General features: G+C 45.0%; 1 protein-coding gene across 4 annotated transcripts in view; it reads right to left on the minus strand.

Annotated features, from left to right (window-relative positions):
• Positions 1-18,310: 18,310 nt before the first annotated feature.
• Positions 18,311-23,824, minus strand: part of esrrb (estrogen-related receptor beta) — a 45,536-nt gene continuing 40,022 nt past the window's right edge. For all 4 annotated transcript variants that reach the window (XM_070978523.1, XM_070978522.1, XM_070978521.1 and 1 more), the window contains one exon: positions 18,311-21,585. In XM_070978523.1, the coding sequence (XP_070834624.1) occupies positions 21,341-21,585 (245 nt within the window). In that variant the 3' untranslated portion in view covers positions 18,311-21,340. The remainder of the gene's footprint in view (positions 21,586-23,824) is intronic.

Genomic DNA, 23,824 nt, shown 5'->3' on the forward strand with positions numbered 1-23,824 from the left:
AAATTCATAACCCATAATCTGTCTCACTCTGACTTCAGCAACCGTTTGACAGAAGCAGGCATCAGTGTTCTCATGTGAGGATCCCACACTGGAAACAAAGTGAGACTCAAGTTCCTGCTCAGCCTACAAACACAAGTGTGTTCAGCTTCTCTCAGAGCAATAAAGTCATAATACGTCTTATGATAAAATTAAATACTGCACAAACATTATCCAAGAAAAAAAACAAGCCTGTCAATCTTTGCCTACTACACACATACTAGAGAGTCCTGTGATGTGTGCCGTCTCTCTGCCTGCTGACTACTGATAATTCCTTTTGTCCTGTGTGTATCTGGTCACCTGAGATCGCCCTCGTCCACAGTTGTGTGGATATTGACAGGTGGACAAGGTCAAGAGCCAGCGGCCCTCCCACCTTCTTGGTCTTGGCAATTAACACTGAAGCAGTTGGAGTGAGGGGCCTGACTTCAGCAGCCAGTCAAAGCACCAATCCGCTCTGATTGGCTCCTCTTCCTCTGGTGTGGATGCTGCTGGCCGGGGTGGTGTGTGCTGTGGGGGGTGTTGTGGTTTGAAGGGTACTCACAGTGACGGTTGGTGGGGAAGAGGGCGTTTAAGCTTTAGCACAACTCCCACTACTTAGCGTCTTTGTTTAGCAAAATGGTGTTCCTGATTTAATTAACACTTCAATTAGATGTGATTGCATAAACACTCTGCTAATAACAGCAGAAAGCCGCTTGTAAGCAGCGCAACATTTGAAGGAGTTTTTCTCATTATGGCAATGAGAGCAATCTTGTTACACAAATGATAATTAGGTGTCATTAGCACATACAAACTGGGTTAATTAGGGAGCAGGAGCACAAACACTTGAGATGGACTGATCAAAGTTCCAGTCTGACGTCGTTAAGACTAAATGCAGCTGAGGGTAGGGCTACAGAATTATCACTCATATCAGCTATGAAGCCGGACCAAAAACAAAATATGAATACACAGAGAATCATCCATTATGGAATGTATTTTATCATACTCTCAGGCTCCCCCTTATCATCCCAAGTTTTTTTCTCTTTATTCATGGAATATTCCTGTGGTAATCTGTAGCTGCTCAGAACCTCCCCCCACTGCTACAACAAGATGGTAGACTCACACCTGAACTTTGATACTCTTTAGAATAATTGCATATCAGCATACAGCATCACCGTGGTGCACACCAAACAAGCTCTTATGCATGGCAAAAACCCCAGTGTTTGCATAAGCCCATTTATTATGAGTGATAGTGCTGCCTTCACTGACATTTCGTAAACTGGAAGTGCCTAATCTTGTTTGGGCTTGATACTTATTAAAATACCAGAATAGTCAGGCAGCCGATGTCCAAAGCAGCGCTGGCCATGTCCTGATAGGCGTCATGTTTTTGGTTACAAATATAAATACATTTGTCTTGTGGCTGGCTGGCTGGCTGGCTGGGTTCGTCTGTGTCCGACGCGCTGTCCGAGGTGAGAGGAGCCCTGTGGCTGCCTGCCTCAGTCACATGATTTATGATCTAAAAGCCACAAGCAGCAAAAGAAATGGCTGAATATGAAAAAGTTCACCATGGCCGGCCAGAGAGCAGGCCTGTCTTAGCTCCACAGCGGGCTGAAAACAGCAGGCTGGAGGAAACGCTGTCAATATCACACGAAAACCATCAGATGCGTGCTTCTATGCAATAAAGGCAGGTGGAGGCGGCCTGTGATGGTGGTGTGGAGGTTAGAAGCTGAAGACAGGTGGGGGTAGTATTGCCGAAATAATTGAATTCTACAATGGCTGGCAGATATCTGAATGTGACTTTGTGCAGCTCCAATCCTTTATCCCTTCCCAGTCCGAGTATTGACAGCTAAAAACAACAGCCATTATCTGTTAATTACATTAACATTTTATCAGCGGTGGGTTGCTGGGGTGCATGTCCCGCAGCTGGAAGATAGCTGTCAGTCAGCAGCATGAGCATGTGGGGGGGTGAAGAGGGGGCTGGAGGAGCAGGCCCCGGAGATGCTGCCCTGCAGGAGAAAAGGCCCTCTCCGAGTTGCCCTTCTGCCCCCACGCCCCTGCCCCCTCTGGGCTTAACAGGGAGGGGGCTGACAGGGGCTCGGCACCACCTCCTCAGTCGTCCTGTCCACAGAAGACAGGCCGAGATAACCGCTGACACCTGCCAAACTATCCAACCTCAGGGCCAGAGACTCACCGATTCAAACAAACTACTCAGGACAATGGACTTGAGACACATGCAGACGTGTGATCAATGTCACACTGCAGCTCTCAGAGAGAGCTAAAGGTGGAGCTGTTGGCTCCACAACCCTCTGTCACAACTGTGATTGCAGCGGACTCCTTTTGAGCTGTCTATCTGTGTATATCAACGGACACTGCTCTCTGGTTCTGTTGGCCCTGCGGCTCTTTTCTCATTACAGCTCTCATATGTTTTATTTATGCCGTCTGTAGAGTGTCCAGCTCTGCCTGGGCACTGGCATGGGCAGCAGTGCCAAACAGAGGACAATAAGAGCGGGTGCCAGCTAGCGCTGCAGGACTTGGCAGAGGACTCAGTGTGATGGCCTCAGTCAGGGAGCGGAGAGATGATTTCGGCTCTGCCTGCAGGTCTTTGGGGTGATCCACAGACCTCAATCGCATTACCCCCCGGCTAGTGGAGCTCCCACTTTGGGGACTTAGCCTGCCCCTCCCAGCTCCTGGCTCTGTTTATTGATTGGAAGCTGACTTATAACTTAATATTTCACCTGCTTATTTCCCCCACTGAGGCTGCTTCCTGTCAGAGGGGCGACGGAGGGATCAATGGGAACCTTGTCTGAGCAGGGAAAGGTCCCGGCAGGGGTCGGTCGCTGATTGACAGGAGCCCTGCATCCAGCTGGCAGCAGGACAGCTCACGGTCAATGAGAAAAGCCTTGTCACTCTGGCCATATTGGGTCTCCTCACAATTAATAGCGTTACCTTGTTTTTACATGGAAGGGTGCTGCGGTGTCCAGTCACTGAGGGGTTAAGGACCAGCGGCTGGGCTGAATACACACAAACACATAAACCATACACCAAACCATACACAAAAAATGCTAAGAACCGCTGCTGACAAAGAGAGAGTAAGAAAGAAAGAGATATCAAGTGTAGTAATCAAAATGAAAAATGGGTCTCCGGCTACTTTAAACAAGAGCTAATTTATCACCAGAAAGTACGGATAAGTAGCCGAGTTGTTGCCGTTCAGTAAGTACCCGTTCTGCACCAAATTATTCCACCCCTGCCTGCGTGCAACCATAAATCATACACTTCCACACATCTTTTCCTATTAGCAGCCGTGTTAGGCATGGGCGCGTGCTCAGCTACCAAACACAGACTAATAGGCTACAACTTTTAATTTTGAGAATGCAACTCCCCCTTCAACGCTCCCCTCCTCCAATCCCTCATTTTCTAGTCACCCCCCCTCCAAACGCCCCCACCGCTCCTCACAGCACAATATTCACATTATCACATACAGGAGCATTACACAATCATGTTTATCACCTGGTGCCAAATGTTCAGCCTGATTGTAAATGCTGTCCTCCCCCTTAGTCCTGGTTTTGTGTAGTGTGACTGGGGGGCTTCACGTTACAGACAGGAGCACAGCCCACAACTATAGATAGAGCTGATCTGTTAGCTGCGGACACATGGAAACACCTGCTAGCACTGCGCTCCGTGGATGTAGACTAAACCCATCAATAAAGAGGACAAATACAACACATGAAATAAGCTGAATAAGTTGAATGGAGAGGCTGCATTTAGAACTCACATTTATACTTTCTATTTTGGACATCAATAAAAAAAGTATTAAGCAGGAGGACACTTTATTGTATACACTTTAGCATATGTGCAACTTCTTATAAAATAGCAAATATCTCGACACCTTGGTTTTTGTGCAGATTAAATAAATGAAAAACACTTTAATAAGTGAGCTTTAATGTAGAGCTGGTAGGTGCATTGTTTCCCCTTCGGGCAGATCCAGGCTAGCCCCTGTTTCCAGTCTAAGCTAACCAGCTGTTAGCTGCAGCCACATATTTAATGGACAGACGTAAAATTGGTATTGAGCTTCTTATCTAACTCTCCACCAGAAACCAAATAAGCGCATTTTCCACAATGTCCAGTCGTGCAAATACATAAGTATTAGCAGCAAAATGTAGTCAAACTATTCAAGTAAAAGTACTGGTCATTTGAAATGAAACAATGTGAGACAACTCATAGACAACCTAAATGTGACCCAAGAAGGTTGGAAGGTTAACCTTTAACAATGTGTTTTATTGTAAAAGCTTATCATATTATTATTATTATTATTATTATTATTATTATTATTATTATTATTATTATTATTATTATTATGTAGAAGGTGTGTAGTAAACTGACTGTCAAATAAAAGCAGACAGCAGCCTGCAATATGTTGTGAAGTGGAAGTATGAGTAGCATAAAACAGAAATAGTCAAGTACCTCAAAATCTTTAAGTACAGCACTGAAGTAAATGTACTTAGTTACTTTCCATCACTGAAAAAGTCAAACAATTTCTTAATACCAACATAAAGAAATAACAAAATATGCTTTCTCTTTGAATGCATTATTACATTAAATGCTCCACACCCTCACTCTCAGCCCTCTCCTCAACAGAACAACAACAACAGCAAAACAATGGCCAGTGCAATAAATTCATCACACAAGCTCGTGGGTTAGACTGGGAAGTCCCAGGGAAGACAGCAGCGCCAGCTCCAGTCAAATGCTAAGGGGACGTTATACGTGATGGATGGAGTCTTTGACTTCCAGTAGAAGTGGCATGATGGCCTGGCATCTCTCTGAAGTGCTCCGCTCGCATTGTGACCAAATCCTGTTATGTCCCTGTTTCATTGTGGTGACAGCATGAGGAATGCTTGGTTTTGTTCTCCCCACTGTTGCTATCCATCATCTGTGGAGAAATAGAAAGAGAGCGCAGTGGCACTTTGCTTTCCACCTCCAGCCCCCCCCCCTCGCGCATGCACACACACACACACGCACACACACACACACACACACACACACACACACACACACACACACACCTTTCCCCGTGCACTCCTCTCTTCCTCTCTGTTGAGACATCCTGTCTTTGCCACGGTGCACCCGGGCCCCCTCCTTTCCATCTACACGTGTGTTGTTAAATTATCCCTCCTGTTTTTCACATACTCCACACTCCATTCCAGGGGAGCTCTCTTTATGGGCCATGTGAAAGGACAGAAGAGGAGGTATGTGCTGCCGCTCTATTCAGAAACACTTAGCTCGTAAAGACAGCCTCTCCTTCCCCAATCAATCCGCTACTTAAAGGCGGATGTAATTTGAGCTCAGTCAATGTGCTTGGTGTTGAAAGCATCCTGCCTGGTTTTCCTAACCTGAAAAAAAAAGAAAAAAAAAACCCACTAATGTCCAAGCATCTAATTAAAGCTTGAGTCTCACTTGATCACATTCTGGAGCGGTCAATGGGTGGGGGGGTGGGGAAGGTGTAATAGTTTAATTATCTCCCCCCAAAGTGGTTAAAGCTAATATTTAATTAGAAAATAAACAGAAAACGGAGGCCTTGGTATCAAATCATGATCAATGAAGCAGAACTGGGACCTATATTGTAATAAGGGGGGAAACTCCCAGCTTATATTGCCACATAAAAGAATCATAATTAGTCAAACGTAATTAGCAGAACATTACAGAATTACTAGGCTGCACAGCAATGCCTTTCATGCTTGTGTGAAGCGAAAGCAAGGAGACGACTAATCAATGAGCCTATGATTCTCCAGATATGTTTATGTACTGCATACCTTTCACTTCTTTTACTGTAACACGGTACATACACAGCAATATTCCTATTCTATTTGTTTCTTTACTACACTATCAGATTTAAAGGCTGGCACAATGTAACACCCCATCTGAGTACTGTTATCACTTTCAATAAGAATAAGAAATAATAACCTGCATGTGGATATCTATGGAGGAACATCCCTCCTCAGGCAAAGTATACAGACATGCTGTTATTCAGTTGCTCAATAAGCATCCCGGACCCGACTCTGCATGCAATTGTGTGTCATTGTGTATGACGCAAGCTCAAGTGTTGAGATCTTATCTCATAAAGAGGCTTATAAATGTACAACTATCTCATGTCACATAAAGGAGCCCACTGATTTATTCCTATTGATCAGCTGCCGGGGGCTGCGACAGCCTTGTAACGGAAATCAACACTCTCTCACAGCCGAGTCTGGCTGCACTGAGACATATGCACACAAGTCGTCTGCTGGACTATACGGATTAAAATGGAAATTATGCATGATTTATCACGCTTCACTTGAAAGTAACTCCATGAGAGGAAATACAGCTTGTGTTGCAGAAAGACTGGCGGACAGGTGGACACACAGGCACACATGAATATTGCAGGAGGAACCTGCACCAGCGCTCCATCCCCAACTTTGGAGAGCTTTTAAAAACAAGGGGAGTAAACTGACACCCAAGTTTACTAAGTGTTTATGTGACATCACAGCTGACCAGTGCTAGACAATGACCCTCAACCTGTCTCTGTATGGTGCCCCAGAGGTGTCATAAAACCTGGGCAGGGAGCTTTGCTTGGGATGACAGAGTGCCAGGCGCTCTCCCACCAGGACCTAATTTCCCCCTGTGAAAATGGATAGCACGTCCATAGCGTAGCTTAGTTTAAAATGCAAAATGTGGACATTATCTGGCATGGAGATTCAGCGGCATCCATCACACTATGCTAATGCAGCCCAGTGGTTAAGATATTCTAATGTAAGCCACCCTGGAGATGTAGAGGAATTAACACAAACAGAGCAGGGCGGCGGGAACACAGAGGGGTCAGGAGATAGGACAGGGGAGCTACTCCTGAGACAGGCGCTGCCACACACACACACACACACACACACACACACACACACACACACACACACACACACACACACACACACACACACACACACACACACAGACTCAAATACAATGAAACAAACAACGTTTCTGAGCATGTGCACATGCAGGCATACCCACACACACACACACTTTCTCGCTTAGCTATGCACCTATAGCCCATCTATACACACATACATCTGCAGGCACAGGTGCTGACATGCACCAAACTATGTATTTACGTATATATGGCAGACTTTGCCTTGACACCACAAGGCAGTGTCATCTTTGACAGATATGAGCAGTCAAATTGACAGCAGGAATATTCACAGAGACATATTGTGTATCCCACCACCCATTTTCAAAACTCAGATGAACACACACTAATTGTCCGGCAGCTTTGACAACTTGTCCCCTTTCTGATTGACCCTCCATTCAGACTTCTTTTCTCCCCAGCTGGAGCAATGTTTCCATTCTCATTACAGCTGCAGGAGCAGTGAGCTTGTTTTCCCCATCCTGCAGGCTGTTTGGGGGGCTGTGCAGTCCCAGCAGAGCTCCTCTCCTCTCAGCTTAGCAGCGCTTATGAAAGCCCTGTCCCAGTCCCCTGCTCTGCCTGCCAGAGCTGTAAGGGAAGGCATTATTATCATTATATTAATGTGACATTAATTGCTTTTACTTTTTCACTCCATTAAGTGTGCTCTATCTCTTTGGGAGCCTGGCCAGATGGTTTATCACTTCCTGTGCTGTTGGTAGCACCATTAATGGGCTAAGACACTGGGCTATAAAATAATTGCGCCGCAGTGTTGGAAATGTTCATCGCACTAATTGAAAAGTAATTGCGGAGGTATAGTGCAACTGTCATGCCATAAAAGCCTGTCATAGGAGAGGAGGAGAGCTTTCTAGTAAAAGGCTATTGTTTGCAGTCATACAGTACAGAAAGTGGTCAAAGCAATGGTGGAACAGCCTTTATGCTAAATGTTAACAGGGCCAATGATCCATTGAAAACACGACTCTTTTATTTTCTGCCGGCTCACATATTAATGTAAGAAATATATCACAGCTATACTGCAGTGATTTACATCATCTTAGTCTTTTTTAAGTCTGTAAACCATGTCTACATATTGTGAAATTAACACTGTGAACAGGACCATAGAAGTTAGTTAAAGGAGTACATTTCTACTGTGATGTGAAACCTTCATATTAGCAGTAGTGTAAGAGTGTGATTTTTGAAATAGAGCAGTAGTTTCAGATCAAATCGGTTGTTATAGCAGAGCTGTCACACTGACCAACCTGTAAACTGTTGGTTAAAAACAAGAGAGCATGCAGAGCCCTGAGAAGTGGACTATTTCAGCTGTTTCTGCTGACCTTACTAACATACAACCATGCCTGCCTGCAGCGAGGGGGATGAGGGAGCAGATGCAAAACAAGCACTGAGTCTGAATCGATGACTTAGGAGACCAAAACATATATTCTGACTTCTGCTTGCCATGTGCTTACTCATGTGTAATCTAACATTTCCCTGTACGTGTGACTGAGAATGTGTGGACAGCATGTGTATACGTACACATAAGCTATATAGTGCTGTATGTTCACCCTCATGGGGAGTCCTTTCATAAAACATTCGGTGCATCCCTGATTTTCCACTATGCTAAATATAAATCAGAATTGCAATTTCAATAGCCACAGTGATGAGATATGCTTAACTTCTAATGAAATTTGGATATTATTTTGCAGAACCAAGAGTATTAAATTGTTTAAGTGTTAATGTAACTTTATAAAAAGGCATTAAGTTTGCAATTAATCAGCTTGAAAAACAAAAAAAATGTTCTATTGCTCCAAAACTAATAGATTTCTAGTGTTGAGAAACAAAACCTCTGCAGGTTCTGTTGTGAACATCTAATGCTGAGAGGACTGACACCACAGCAAACACCCAAAGTGCTTAAAACCAAAGAGTTGCCAAACATCCAAAACCAAGAAATCGTCGTCCTGAACCTTGGAGCTGAGAGATGCGTGTGGATGCTGCTAAGTGAGGGTCCACAGGTTGTGTCTGTCCCCTTATTGATGAAAGCTTGTTGTTTGAGGTGACGCCGTGGGTTAACGGAAGGGCCGGTGGGCGTTCGTTTAAGCCGTCATTACTAAAACAAAGCAGCCTCTCGCTGCTTATCAGCCCCTCATCGACTCCCCTTCTAGGCCCTGTCGCCCGACCAATCCAGCGTATTGACACCCATTGACTGGGACTTGAGGAAGAACAGGATGGTGAACTTGTCTAACACAGATCAGGGTCAGGGCAAGGGACAGGGGATGGGGATGTTTGTTTGGTTGTGTGTGTATGTATGAGACCCCCGCATTCTCCTGCATGGATCCAATAGTGCTGTGTGTGCTCCAAATCAATGACATTGCGTGAAAAAGAGGCCTGAAATTGGAGTGATTGATTCCAGCACTCATGATGCTACGTTCATTGATGCCTTTTGATTTGCACTACTCTTCCTTTCGATCCCTCTTACTTCCAAAATGGCCACATGCAACATACTGTATAGACTGTAAACTGCGTGTGTGGGCCGCTTTGAGGAAGGAATAAATTCTCTGTAGGTCAAGCAGCCAGCATGAACTGTGAGCCACCTCAACCCCTCACCCAATTTCCCCTCCCTCTCTCATTCTCTCCTCCTTCCCAAGGTCAATATCCTCAACAATTAGTCCGAGGAGGAGGAGGAGGATTTGAAGCATGGTCGCACCCTCTCCAAATGCCCCCTCAAGGGCTTTGGGGGGCAGCAACGGTATGTCAGACTAAAGTGAAAAGTGTACCCATTCCCTCTTTATGTCTCCATTTTCTACCCTCATTAGGACCATTCAGGAGCACTTAGAGGCCCCCTGCACATCCACACATCACCCTGGTCAGGTCTGCCCTCTCCTCAATGCACCTTTCCCAATCAAATAACTATCATTAAAACCCTGTGTGTGTGTATGTGTGTGTGTGTGTGTGTGTGTGTGTGTGTGTGTGTGTGTGTGTGTGTGTGTGTGTGTGTGTGTGTGTGTGTGTGTGTGTGTGTGTGTGTTTGTGTATGAACAAGAGACAGACAGAGACCAAGAGAGGCAACCACAAAGATAGTTGTATCCATATAGCGTGGTCATACTAATGTAATATTGATTGGTCCCAGTCACCATGGCACCAGGACAATAGTCCGGTCCTGCAGGCCACTGGTCAGCCTCCCAGCGGCCTCTCTCCTCCCCCACTTGGCTGGCTGGACGATCCATACTGCAGCAGATTAAAAGGCATGACTCTTTGCATGGAGCTCTGTAACCTATAGCGCACAGGACTCCAGCATCAGGGGACAAAATCTAAATGTATTCATAAACTTCATCCTCAAAGTGGCAGATCCACACAGTCGTAAATCTCCAGCTCGTGCTCCCCCCCCCCGGCTCTGGCAACGCCCGCTGGCCTGTCAAGCCTCAGAGGAAGTGAAAACAAGAACGGGCCAGTCGTCAGGGAGGAAGAAGAGTGTGAAAATACAGCGAGGTGAAGCAAGTACAAATGTTGAGCTCTGAGAAACTAGTCCCCTGTGAGTTCACGTGCAGAGCAACAAAAAAAAAAGAGAAAAAACAACAAGACAGAATCATCACACTCAGCTCTGGATTTGCGGTTTGTTCTCACACTCTTGCCCACTTTCTTCTTCTCTTCTGGACATTTTTGGTACAAAATACAGTGGCGGGTTGACGTCATTTTGGATTCCAAATATCTGAGACTGTTTCTTCAGTTGTTTGGTCTGGACAGCTGCGCCCTTCCATCCACCAGGCCACACACACGCACGCTGAGAAATGAGCAAAAATGCAGCAGAACAAAACGGTTTGAGGCATTTTGGGATTTTCTTGATGTCTCAGCTGCCTGAAAACAAAGAGCACAGGACTCCATTTTTGATTCAAGCGAGTGATTTGCATAGAAAAGTTCATAAGCATGGGACATAAGGATATGGTGATAAAAGAGGGCAATAAAAAATTTAACTATGACAGAATATTAAAAGTGGCAGTAAATTGAAGGCAGGCTGCAGAATGACCCTCGTGGAGTGACTTCCTTGGTTGGGACTGCTAATCTCAGCGTGTGAGAGGGGCACTCACTGTACACAGAGAATAAAACATCTCCTGCCGACCCCTGACAGATATGGTTGTCTCTCACACTTTAATCCTGCTGGATAGTTAAGATTTAAGATAATGACACAACGACTTTCACGTTGATGCCGACATTGAATCTTTTTAAGAGGCCTCCTGCTGCCGAGCCGGGACGGCCTGTCAGCCACTGGCAGTGAAAGAGTTGAATGTCTTGCGCATACTCGTTTCCCGATGTCAGGAAGAAATTGTTCGTAACATCGGCCCCTCACACTTGTCTCAACTCATTTATTTCAGCCAAGGTCTGCGGATATAAATAAAAGGAAATGTTACTGGAGCATTTAAACTCGGCGCCAGCCTTGAGACCAGTAATGTAACCACATATCATCAAAAGTGCTGAATCTCCCTTTGTCACCACACATGACGTGCAATTCCTCCAAACATATTCACGTTTTGTTGCCATTCATACAAATAAATAATCACAGAAAGCCAGGACAGCCCTTTAAAGCTGACCTCTACAGTAATACTGAGTGTCCATCAGATTTATCCTGTGGCTACTAAAAATAGAGCTTTGATATTATTTAGCACCCAGGAGCCTTTTCTTTAGCACGCTGGAGTAACAAGCTTCATCTCATCTGGATGTGAGGGGGTTTTTTTTTATCATGAATGCAGTTCAACAGGTGGTCCATAGATGGAGCTCTTCTCATTAGAATATACATTACATTACATTACAAGGCTGTCCTCGGGTAACTGTGTGCTGTCCTTCATTCTCTCACAGCAACAGAGCTGAGCTGCAGAACGGGCTCTACCTTTACCTGTCCTCTGTGTAAGCAGGGAAAAAAGGGCAGCCTGAAAACAAGCGTGCGGCCTTATTGACGGAGAAATGTTGAGATATGCTTAACTTTATCTTAAAAGGATATAGTGACCGTTTTAATAGTTGTGTTTCTCTGCCTTACTTAACACACCGGACCCCTTGTGAGCGAGTGTCAAACCACAAACCACCGGGTCCCCGGAGCAGTATGACTTAATTGAGCTATCCTGGGAAATCTAATTACAATAATGCACAGAGGATTGTGTAATATTCCCTCTGCTTCTGCTCTAACACCTATCCCTCCCTCACACACATGCACTCTGTCTCACGTGCTCATACACACACGCACGGATGAAATGAGAGGGAGGGTGAGGGAAGACATACAGACAGGGATGTGTTAGGAGGTTGTGGATAGTCACGAACTGCAACAACAGTAAAACATTTCACGGGAGATGTTTTAATCACGATTCATGGGCCAGTAAACCTTTAAACAGCAGTCAGTCAGATCTGCTGGGCAGTGAGGACAAAACAATGACAGCGTTATATGATCAAAGTGTGCAGAATGGGGACAGAATAAAGTCGCTTCTTCCTTGTTTTTTCACATTATTACATTTTTTTTATAGTTCCTCAAAGTTTGTGAGAGCAGGTCTGCGTAAGAGAAAACAGTTCAGCTGAAGGTGGGCAGGTGACGCAGGCCAGCCATATTAGAACAAAAGCTCACTTAATTTGCTCATTTGATATCACACTGTACAGCTGGGCAATGATCATAGCCATATCACTGCAGAGAGTTATTGAGCAAATCACAGCAATTCAAATGTGGCAGTATGCAGTGTATCTCAGGGCTGCTGGGGCTATAGAACACATACACACACACGCACGCACGCACGCACACACACACACACACACACACACACACACACACACACACACACACACACATCTACAGTAATCTATCCTCAGACTGTGCTCATTGACAGTGTTAATTCCACTGAAAAGTGTCCTAAAATGCCTGCCAATATGTGAGCTTTTACTGCACAAAGACAATAGGAGGAGTCCTGCAGCTGTACACTGAAGGTATTGATGCCTGTCAGGCATCGACAGAGGCAACCTTTGTGTCTGGTATGGACTGAAATGTTAGAGGCTTGTTGGGTGGCTGCATTATTGCGTTGGAGTGACACGACAAAGAGAAATGACTGAATATAGAAGTGAATAAATTTCTGCATTGGACAAAATTTATCTGAGAGTTCTCGTTGGTGCGTGTGGTGTGAAAACAGAAGCATATCAAGGGCTGGAAAGCAGATGTGATTTGTGTATAGTTTCTTATAGAGTCGATCTCTGTGTGTGTGTGTGTGTGTGTGTGTGTGTGTGTGTGTGTGTGTGTGTGTGTGTGTGTGTGTGTGTGTATGAGGTCTGTTTGTGATTGAGTGCAAGGTCAAAGGGACACAGGGGAGAGACTGGGGAGAGCGGTGGCGAACTAAGAGGGGGGTTGCTACTGTGCCCAAGGCCATACCCACACAGACGGACACCATATTGAAATTAGCAAATGGACTGCACAGTGTCGCTTGCTGCCCCATTTGCGGTCCCCTCTTCTCTGGGTGATATACAGATGCACCCAGTGAAGGGACATCACCGTTTCAAAGGGGCAGCAGGGTGGGGTATATAGGAGGGGTGGGCTGGCTAACCTCCCCCGTGTCCTAAAATGAAATGGGTCGACTCTTATTTATTTACAGCATGTTTTGCACTCATCCCATAACACTGTAAATTACCCGCGTGGTCAAGGCTGTTTCTCAGGCAAAGAGAGAGGAGAGAAAAGGACATAAAACATGTGATCTATATGATATTTAATTCAGGAATCACATATGATATGTCAATTTCCATATATCATGCTTTATGAGTCATATTTTAAATACAAAATCACATTTATGAATATAAATGTGTGAATTACGAGCGGTCATATGTGTTATATGATGTACAATATGTCTATAGGCCCCAGACGGAGTGTCTTGCCAATATTTATGAGATTTCTACAGTATATCTCATAAGAGGATAAGGTACGGGTGATTTCCTTGCTGGGGTCTTAGGTGGTTGATCACGGATCTATTTCTCACATCGTGTGCGGTCTCGTCATGCTGTTGAATATTTGACTCCCTGTTCATTTCTTTCTGAAATGCAAATGATGTGAAAATGGAAACAAGGATGATCACAATAAAGAACATGATGCAGTGTGTTTTATGACCTGAAGGACTGCACGTAATTTATTGTTATAAAATGTGTTGACTTTGGTTTGCTTGATACAAGAAGGCTTGACATTAGCTGAACTTAATTATATAGCAAAGCAGGCCGCAATGGAAACAGTACTCTCCCTCTGTGTGTGTGTGTGTGTGTGTGTGTGTGTGTGTGTGTGTGTGTGTGTGTGTGTGTGTGTGTGTGTGTGTGTGTGTGTGTGTGTGTGTCTGTGTGTGCGTCTGTGTGTGTCTGTGTGTGCGCAGAGAGAATTCCATCAGAGGGAACTCTCTTGGGACCAGATGTGGTCTCTAGCTGAAAAAAGGCAGGGGTCTCCTCCATTATGGCAAACAAGTGCATTTGCTTTAAGGCCAGTGGAGATTTCTAACCTTTGCTTGACATGCCGAAAAGGTCAGGCCCATCCATGGCTTCCCTCCGGAGTTGAGCCTGACCATTTCCTCCCTGCTCCTTTGGACTCCGGGAAGCCAGCACCACCAATAAGCACAGTGCAGATTACACATGACAAAATCTGTGTTTCTGCTCAAATCACAGCTCATGATTTTACATGCTTGATCAGGATATTAAGCAACTTATAAATGTATAATTAATTAGGCCAATCAAAAAACAACATGTATATTTGATAGTAACAAAAAAAATCCAAAAAATGACAAATTCTAAATATGAGCAACTCTATCTGTTCTCAATTTTGAAATTTCTAAAACCTTCCCAGAAAATAGGAACAATCACACCTGGACAGTCAGATGAAGCCAGTGTCTTAATATAATTCAAAAGACAGGCCCGGCTCACAGTAATAACACGGTAATTGTGTTAAACGCCTGTGAAGTGAGCACACACAGCACCCTGTGTGAGTTTTTCTCCATTTGATGGACGTATCCATGCTTATCAATGTTCCTTATCTCCCTTCATTATTTCCAAACCAGTGGTTAAATTGGAAAAGCCCATAAGAACGTGTGAATACATGGCAGAGGCAATAAAACAGTAGGGAGAGGAACCCCCTCCCTGACACACACACACACACACACACACACACACACACACACACACACACACACACACGCACACATCCCACAACAGTGTTTTCCTTGGATGGAGGGAGATACATTCAGCAGATAGTTGGAAATATTTCTGCTCCCCCCACAGCTTCATATCAGTGAGCAGCACAGATAAAGATACAGTCGGGCAAATAAATCTCAAATGAAGCAACAAAACCCTTCACATGCAGTTATCTTGTGTGTGTGTGTGTGTGTGTGTGTGTGTGTGTGTGTGTGTGTGTGTGTGTGTGTGTGTGTGTGTGTGTGTTCACTTCGTGCGTGCGTGCGTGCGTGCGTGCGTGCGTGCGTGCGTGTGTGTGTGCGTGTGTGGAGGAGGTGTTGCAAATGATGTCACTGGGTTCACCTATAAGACTGCAGCGCTGGCAGGTCAGTGTGGTCCCATCCTAACAGGCATCCTGTGTGGCGGCGCCCTGGTGGTACGCTTCTCTCTGCGTCCTTTGGGACTTGCTCTCGGAGGATTTTGTGGGTTCGCTTAATTTCTATAGTGCTTATCAGCTGAAATAGTGAAGCTTGTTCATGCAGCTGCTTCTGAAGGAGCAGAACCACAGTTTGGCCCAGAAACATACTGATGGAATACAGCACCTGATGTTTAATTTCCTTTTTTTTTCCAGCAAATCTTTGCCTGACACCTCCAGCAGATTGATATTAGACCAGAAAATGGGTATTTAAACTGTACTTATGCCCAGCGTCTCACCTTTCATTGTATGATTGCACAATGGTCTGATGAAAAATGTAACCAGAGTCATTTGACAAACTGGGACAAAGGTCCGCTGATGGCCATTAGGTTTTTTGGGACTGCAGCTCAGCCATGCATTAAGTGGCGAGGAGAGCGGGCGTGTAACCTGATAAATGCACTTAAAACAGTGAAGATGGACAATGAGAGGGCGAAATCTCAGATGGCCCGGCCTGTGTGCCTGCTAGGCACTTTGACAGCCTATTGATCAGCCAAAGAGAGTCTTGGGCAGGGTCAGAGGTGCGGGGATGCAAGGCTCAGATACTGCTAGTGGGACAGGTAACAGGACAGCAGTAACTAGGATCTACATTTGAGCCAATCTCATTGTCCTTTTGTTGAAGATCAGATGTGTTGTTGAGTGCTGGCACTTACAGTTTCCTCTGTGAAGACGGGTGAGATTTCTTCTCCAATATAATACATAACAACAATATAGCAATCGGTCTGTTGTTTGAAATTGATGTGACGTAACGTTTCTGTCTGGGACATTGATAGCCCACGGTTGTGAAAATGCCCAGCTCCTGTTATTGAATAGTAATAGGCTTGTCGGCCGGTGCCTCCAATTTCACAAATGGAGCAATAAATACACATAACAGAATCAGTGGAACAATAAGAATGGCCATAAAGGACGGTTGTGCCTCAAAAACAAGGAGGAGAGAGCGGGGCAGGGGGAGGAAGAGGGAAGGCGGAGGGGGTCAAAAGAAAATTTGACAAAGGAAAGAGATGAAAAGTGTGTATGTGTGTGTATGTGTGAGGGAAACAGTGAAAGAGAGAGAGAGAGAGAGAGAGAGAGAGAGAGAGAGAGAGAGAGATGGTGGCCCACTCTTCATTTCTGTGCCACAAGCTCTCCTGGGCATTTGCGTGCTCCGTTTTCAACCTAAGTGTAATTTGAGCCCTGGGTTGATACAAAGTGTATGCAGCAGCTCTGTTCAAACCCAATCACTCACCCTGACGTGTAATCCTTTCCCTCACCATCATCAACGTTGCTTTGGGAATAATGAAACACACTTAAGCAATACACAGCAGTCATACAGCTGCGAGCGCGGCCGCATCTTGATGAGATGCCTCGTAACTCTAATGAAAGGTGTTTTGACCTGTCAATGCAGGTAAATGATTGCCTCGCTACTGTATCTGTGGGAAACGTATTGATGGCAATATCTGGTCCAACTGGGTGATTTGCATGAGAGATGAGGAGCACATTGCTTTTAAAAATACAGCACTTGCTCCACATTTTATTTGTAAGATGTCCTTTTTCTTTCCTTTCATCCTCAAGTCATCTTGTCTTGTGATGCCATTGTTGCCACGAAGAGGATTATTACAATTAATTGGTTAGCAAGACATTATTTCAAAAAGGGAAATTGGCTCTTATAATTATATAGAGAAGGGAATACTTTAACTCCCTGGAATATCAGCTTCCTGATATAATGGAGCTACAGCCCCTCACTTCCCCCACTTCCATCAGCATTAGCGTGTCTGTCTGCCTGTTTCCTGTGACGGATCCATTTTCAACAGCTCCTGGCCCTGCAGTGGCTGTGGTTGATGGCTGGGTGGTTGGGTGGCCTGCGTGAGCCTCTGACTGGCTTGGCTCGCTTGCTGCCACCCAGCTGTGATCCGCTGGGATCTGTTTCTTGTTCTGTCCCTTTGCTGAACTCCCCGTCGGGGTGACTGACCATAGAAGAATGGGTAAATACAGCGAGCAGAGGACAGGGTGGGTGAATGACTACGTAAAGAGAGTAAAGAGCAAATGTGTGTAGCACAGTAGTCATTTCTTTCTTTTATGTAGTTTTTACGATCAGTTTTTGTCCATGCTAGCAGCGTGGTCTGGCAACATCTGGTGGTCCAGACTGAAATATCTCAACAACTATTGAATGTTCATGGTTCCCAGAAGATGAATCCTCGTGATTTCATCTAACCTTTCCTCTAGCGCCACCACCAGATCAAAGTTTTTACTTATCCTGTGAAATATCTCAACATTTACTGGGAGGATTGTTGCAAAATTGCGTAAATCATTCAAATTCACAGTTCCCAGATGAGGACTTTAGTGATCTCTTGACTTTTCCTTTACCGCCATCATGAGTTTGACACTTTGGTACACATATTCCTTAATGTTCCTCTTGCACCTCTGATGATTAGATCAAACTTTTAATTTGACCAGGGCTTTGTTTTACGGCCACATGCATGCAAAACTAATGGCATTCCCATTGGCCTCAGCTCTAATTTGTGTTTCGTGCTAATTAGCAAATGTTAGCATACTGACACGCTAAATTAAGATGGTGAATATGGTAAACATGCTCCACATCAGCATGGTAGCATTGTCACTGTTAGCACGCTGACGCAGAGCAGCTAGCATGGACTTGTGTTTAAACGCTGTTGGTTGCTGGTTGAATGTGATGTATGAGACCGTTGGAAGTCTGCTTTACAACAAGTTTTTAGTTAGACCACAAAAGAATCACAGAGTTCAGGGAGTATTTAATTCATTGATCCTTTACCTTTTTGAAAATCAAAACGTAAAAGTTACACAGATATTGGTGATTTAACGATCAGAGATATCAATGTACACCATTGCCAAATGATATATTTCACACCATAAATACTCATAGCACAGAAGCAGGAAATCAGTTACCTGCCCCTGTCTGCAATTTTTCATCGAGGGACCAATTCTGACACACTGATGTTCATAAAAACACATACCCGCTTCGTGACCAAAATGGGGGTCACACCCACTGATGGCCAAGTCACGTGGTCAACGTGAAGCATGCTTTACCTTTACAAACAGATCTATGAAGAATGGATGGGAAGAGAAGATCAATAACTACAATTACAAATATTTTGGCAGGAGCACTGAGGGAGAAACAGTTTTTGATAAAAACATGGATGGCTCAGGTATGTCACAGACATGTGAGGATGATAACGAGCAGAAAGTGGTGAATCAGAGAAATATTGACAATATGATAATGAGGTAGTAGTCAGCAGGGTGCTGCATACTTTATTTTCAATGGTATTTCGGCAACCTACTGTATTGATGCTAATATATTTACACACTTAGACACAGCTCGTAATGTAAGACATGTTCTCTTTTACTTAACACAGTGCCATACTGCAAAGAAAAACAGGGAGATGAGAAGCGAGGACTCCCATCATTATGACTCTTATGGCTGATCATCTTGGGCCACTAAAAAATTCTAGTTGTAAAGATTTTCTGCAAAAAGTTTTCATTTATACTGCACTTTTATTGAAACAAGCACAAAAGTCTTTTATCAGTGGAGCAAATCAAATATAGTTCTTCTGATATACAGGATACATGGTTCTGATTAGAGGGATTTAGAATATGTCACCTAATAGCATACAAATTCTCCCAAGTCTAAGTAAAAGCATGCTTTTAGCATGGTTTCAGTCAGAATTGGTCCCTGTTGTATTGCACAACAGTAAAATAACTCAAGTTATATTGTCACCCTCTACAGTGGAGCTTGTTAACTGGACAGCGGCTAGTTCAAGTTGGGATGATTGGGTGCTGGAGTGGGGAGGCATCCTCCATTACGCGGCCATTGAGGCCGCTGTAAAAAAGGCATGCCGGCTGCTGGATCAGTGCTAGCCATTGATATCGCAAGCATGGCGGCAACTCTACCCTACTGCAATGTCAGGGATTCCTTTGATCACAGTATCATATTGTTGTGACAGCACCACAATTTATCACATCACATAAAATCCTTCAGTAGTATAAGCATTCACCTCCAACATGTCCTCCCTCACATGGAGACGAGTGGCACGGCTCTGCTTGGACTGGACTACAGTATCACTCACACCCTGCGTAATGGACATGTAGCTAAACACAGGGAGAAGGGAGCACAAGATCTCTTTCTCCCACCAGAGATCACACCTTGTACTGACACACCGTTGGGTTGCTGTTACCCTTTAGAGCATGCTGACACTTTGTTTCTTGCATAGCTATTGCATGCTCGGGCATCCCGAGCTCTCCTCACAGATGCCTGCCTGCCTCCTGGCCAGTGGGAAGGGTGTTACTCTGCACTGGCCACTGTGTCAACATGAGGTCAAGAAGAAGTGTTCCACGTGTCTACTGTACTCCTGGAGGGAGGCCGCGCAGACAACAACCTCCTGCCGGGTTAAAAATAAACCCAGTGTGAAGTGCCACCACTCCCGCTCTGCACCTGCCATTTACCTCCGTTTGGTTGAAGCTCTATAAATGCGGGCACGGCTATTAAAAGACGGGAGGTGACTAAAATGGTGAGAGCAGATGCTGGGCACCTTGCTCCCTGTGTGTGGGATGACTCTGCCACAGGCTTAGAGGAGCCCAAAATAGAGTGGCTGACATACAGGCCTCTGATTGTTTGAACATGGAATCTCCTGGACTTCTGCCACTCGGCATAAATCCTTTGATACTGCCACAGCAAACCCGCTGATCATCTTTCACCTAGCCCCAATCAGGTCATCTATTTGCATGCCAAGAGGCAATTTCCATGGGCTTAAACAATGACCAAATTTGGGGTTCAATGGGTTCTATGAGCAGCACCGCCACAAACCGCCACAGGAGAGGAGGGACATTAGTGTGCAACAGTTGTGTGTGCAGTGGTGTGTCCACTTGGTGGGACTGAGATACACAGACATGGTCTTCTAGCAACAGCAGCATTGAAAAGCACATGACAGATAGGAGGTTAAGCCTGGCTTCCCGACAGCTCCCTTTATTGCTGAGTTACTACAGAATAAGACGACTTACTAACTGTACCTGCCTATGCTAGTTTGGTTAAACATGGGACCAGCAAATCTTCCAGTCTGAGACAGATCCACAAAGATCACACGGCTTACTGCTCTGGAGAGGTATATCCAAGTACATTTAAACTGATAAGAGTTCACATTTAGGTAACAATTTTAGTTCTTTTTTTTTCCAGGAGGAGAACAAGAGAAAATGGCCACCGAGGTCACCAGACTTTGAACTGTACACTCAGTCTTCCAATAATAAATATATACATGTCCTGGTCAAGTCCAGGCAAAAACACAACTGTGAGACAAGTGAGTCTGTTTATGTTGTTGACACCTCTGCTGTCTTCAGAACAAATCGAAGGAACTTTTAGTTTTATGAAAAAAGAAACCTCTGTATCTTGTTAACAAGATCTGGCGAGTACTTATTCTGAAGATGCTGAGGGGCAGAAGGGTCCTTCATCATATACAGCATGACCACTGACAATTAACAAAAACCAAAAAATTATTACTGTACATAGTATTTCTTATATATTTTAAATTAATCTGCATCATTTTTATATTTATACTAATTACCAAGTTTTGCATTTGTTCTTTTTTATGTAGTGTCCCAGGGTTCCAGGAGGAGGGGGAGCGAGAGCGGTCAGTCTCTGTCCTGCCTAGCACAGTCAGTGAGGGGTGAGGGTCTCCTTCTCCTGAGGACCCTCAGCCTTGGCTCAAGTCACTTTCTGTTTTGCTAATGCAGCCCCCTGCCGTCGCCGTGGCCAGTCAGCCACCCTCTGATCAGACCTTGGCCTCCAGCATCTCCAGGAAGAGTTTGTGCATGGGCACCTTTCCCTGCACCTTGATGCTGTAAAAGTGCTGCACAGCCTTGGTGGCCGTCTGCCGCAGCAGAGGCAGGGTCATGAGCAGCTTGCCCGCCCGCCGCGGGTCCTCCTGGTGCTGGCTGCTCTCGTAGTCCTGCAGGGCCTCGTGGAGAGCGTCCTGAAGCTTCTGGACCGCCTCCATGTCCTCTATGTGCATGGAGTCTGACGGGACGAGAGCAGAGAAAGGAGTGTGACGACCGGTGGATTTTCAAATTTGAAAAGAACAAAAAAGTAACTTGTAAGAAATGTAGTTTGCTCTTTGAGACACTGGTAATATAACAGGGGTGATGGGAAATGGATTTTCCGAAAACAAAATTAAATCTCATGATTGATCTTTACTGCTCTGTCAGAAGCAGTAAGGTAAGGCAGCACATTATCAGTATAACTCAAGCCCTGACAAGATAAAGAATAGATCATAAAACGGAAAAAAACAACATCTGCTTTATTTTATTTATTTATATATTTGTTCTTTGGTGGACCGGGCGGGACATTCACATGGCCCTTGACCAGCCAGACTGAAAATCAATGTTATCCTCCGGTAACAATGGCATGAATAGCACGCAATCTCTGCTGAGTGAGTACACATTAAACACCTCACACTTCCAAAGGACAGATTGCTTTCGAACAACAAAACAAAGAAAAAAAGAGGGGGCTCCATTAGAGAATTGGACACCATAAACAAGCCTGAATGAATACAATACTTCCTTTCAATTAATGTCCTTCCCTCAAAGAGGGTTCTGACCACCAGATTGGGGGAAAAACAATTTATCCTGGCTTTATTTTACTGCTAGATGCAACAGCAAAGGCAGTTATCGAAGCAGGAAATTTCCCGGTGCATTTATTTGGATTATTTGTCTATATTGAAAAAAGGCTTGCTTACTGTACTGCACTGTGAACTGCAAAAACTATGGCTCTCTCAGCTTCAATCAGCCCAAATCTCTCCCCCCTCCTGGCCCGTTTTAGATCAGTCTACAGTTTCAGTCTGGCTTCTCTCCGGTGTTCATCGCTCCTATAACGTTTCGCTATGCTGCCACCGTTTTTTACTGATCCCACTGTACATCATGTTACAGCACTCCCCTCTCGTTCTCGCCTTTTTCTGCCTCCGTCTCTATCTCTCAGCCTCTCACAGGGACAGCCCGGGGTCGCGCTTTCTCTCACTGGTTAACCGGTGTCTGGCCCTCCGGAGGCGGCACGTCATTGGCTGCCTGACTCGTCTCACCTTGGCGGTGCATATTTTACCACACGGGACAATAAAAGGCAAAACAGATTTCAGACTTCGCCCCAAATTCATTGACTGGAACAACTGTATTCCCAAGACCTTGAGACATTTCTCACCCTGACGGTTTTCAAATCCACAGTGGTAAAATGAAGTAGGTCGTTTTGTAAAGCGAATGTGGGAGGGAGGGAGGTGAGGCGGGGGGGAAATGGAAGAACAAAAGGCAAAAAAAAAGAGAAGAAAAATCTCAGATGAGGATGTGGTGTGACATAATTATCTTGTGTTCACTTCACAGAGGCTGAATTCACAAGCTAACAAGCTGCGTCTTTACAAATCAAACCAATATTTTGTTCTGTTTTTCACACTCAAACACACGCACGCCTTGGCAGTAAACATGGTGTGAATCAAATTGAATGTTTTGGGGGAAAAAAAAAGAGGGGAGAGAATTAAAAGAGAGACAGCAGAAGAACAGATGGGCAGGAAAAGAGGGCAGGAGAGCACGCGGCTCACGGCTCGCAGTCCTTGGAGGAGGGGCCGACTTAAAAAAACAACTTTGAAGAAACAATTTCCTCGCAATCCATCAGTGAGCCCACGTCGATCCGATTGATAAACTGCTAATTACAAAATCAATCGCTATGAATTTTCACAGCTGTCAGACGGAGGGGCTCCCGGGAGAGTGATCTCCCAGAGACCTTGTTCTAACATTCCGGACACCCTCCTCCTCCTCCTCCTCCTCCTCCTCCTCTCCTCGACCCCCATCTCTCCTCTCTCCCACACTCCACCTCCCTCCCAAAGCTCCGTCGTCTGAAAGCAAAGGCCCACCATCAGCATTTTCATTTTTCAGCCCCGGACAAAACAAGGGAAAAGCGGCCCAGTGACCCAGGCGTGCATTGATCAGAGCGGGACAGGTCCTGCCTCCTCAAAAGGAGCCTGTCAATAGCAGCGTGCCGTCTCGGCATTGGAACAAACGAGGCCTATCACTCCCTGATACTCATTCCATTCGACTTAACACATTTTATTGACAGCCCCTGTGCTCCTAATGAAATGCTAAATTTATCTCCCGTGGCTGCTGTGCCCTGCAGCTACTGTTATGGAGATAGAGAAAGAGAGGGGAGAGGGAGCGCTGGAGAAATACCACAACACGGAAGGTGTTCAATTAAAAAAGCTCACTCCTCCTCCCTCTTT

Source organism: Chaetodon trifascialis, chromosome 14, assembly GCF_039877785.1.
Source record: "Chaetodon trifascialis isolate fChaTrf1 chromosome 14, fChaTrf1.hap1, whole genome shotgun sequence".
NCBI classification, from domain to species: Eukaryota; Metazoa; Chordata; class Actinopteri; order Chaetodontiformes; family Chaetodontidae; genus Chaetodon; species Chaetodon trifascialis.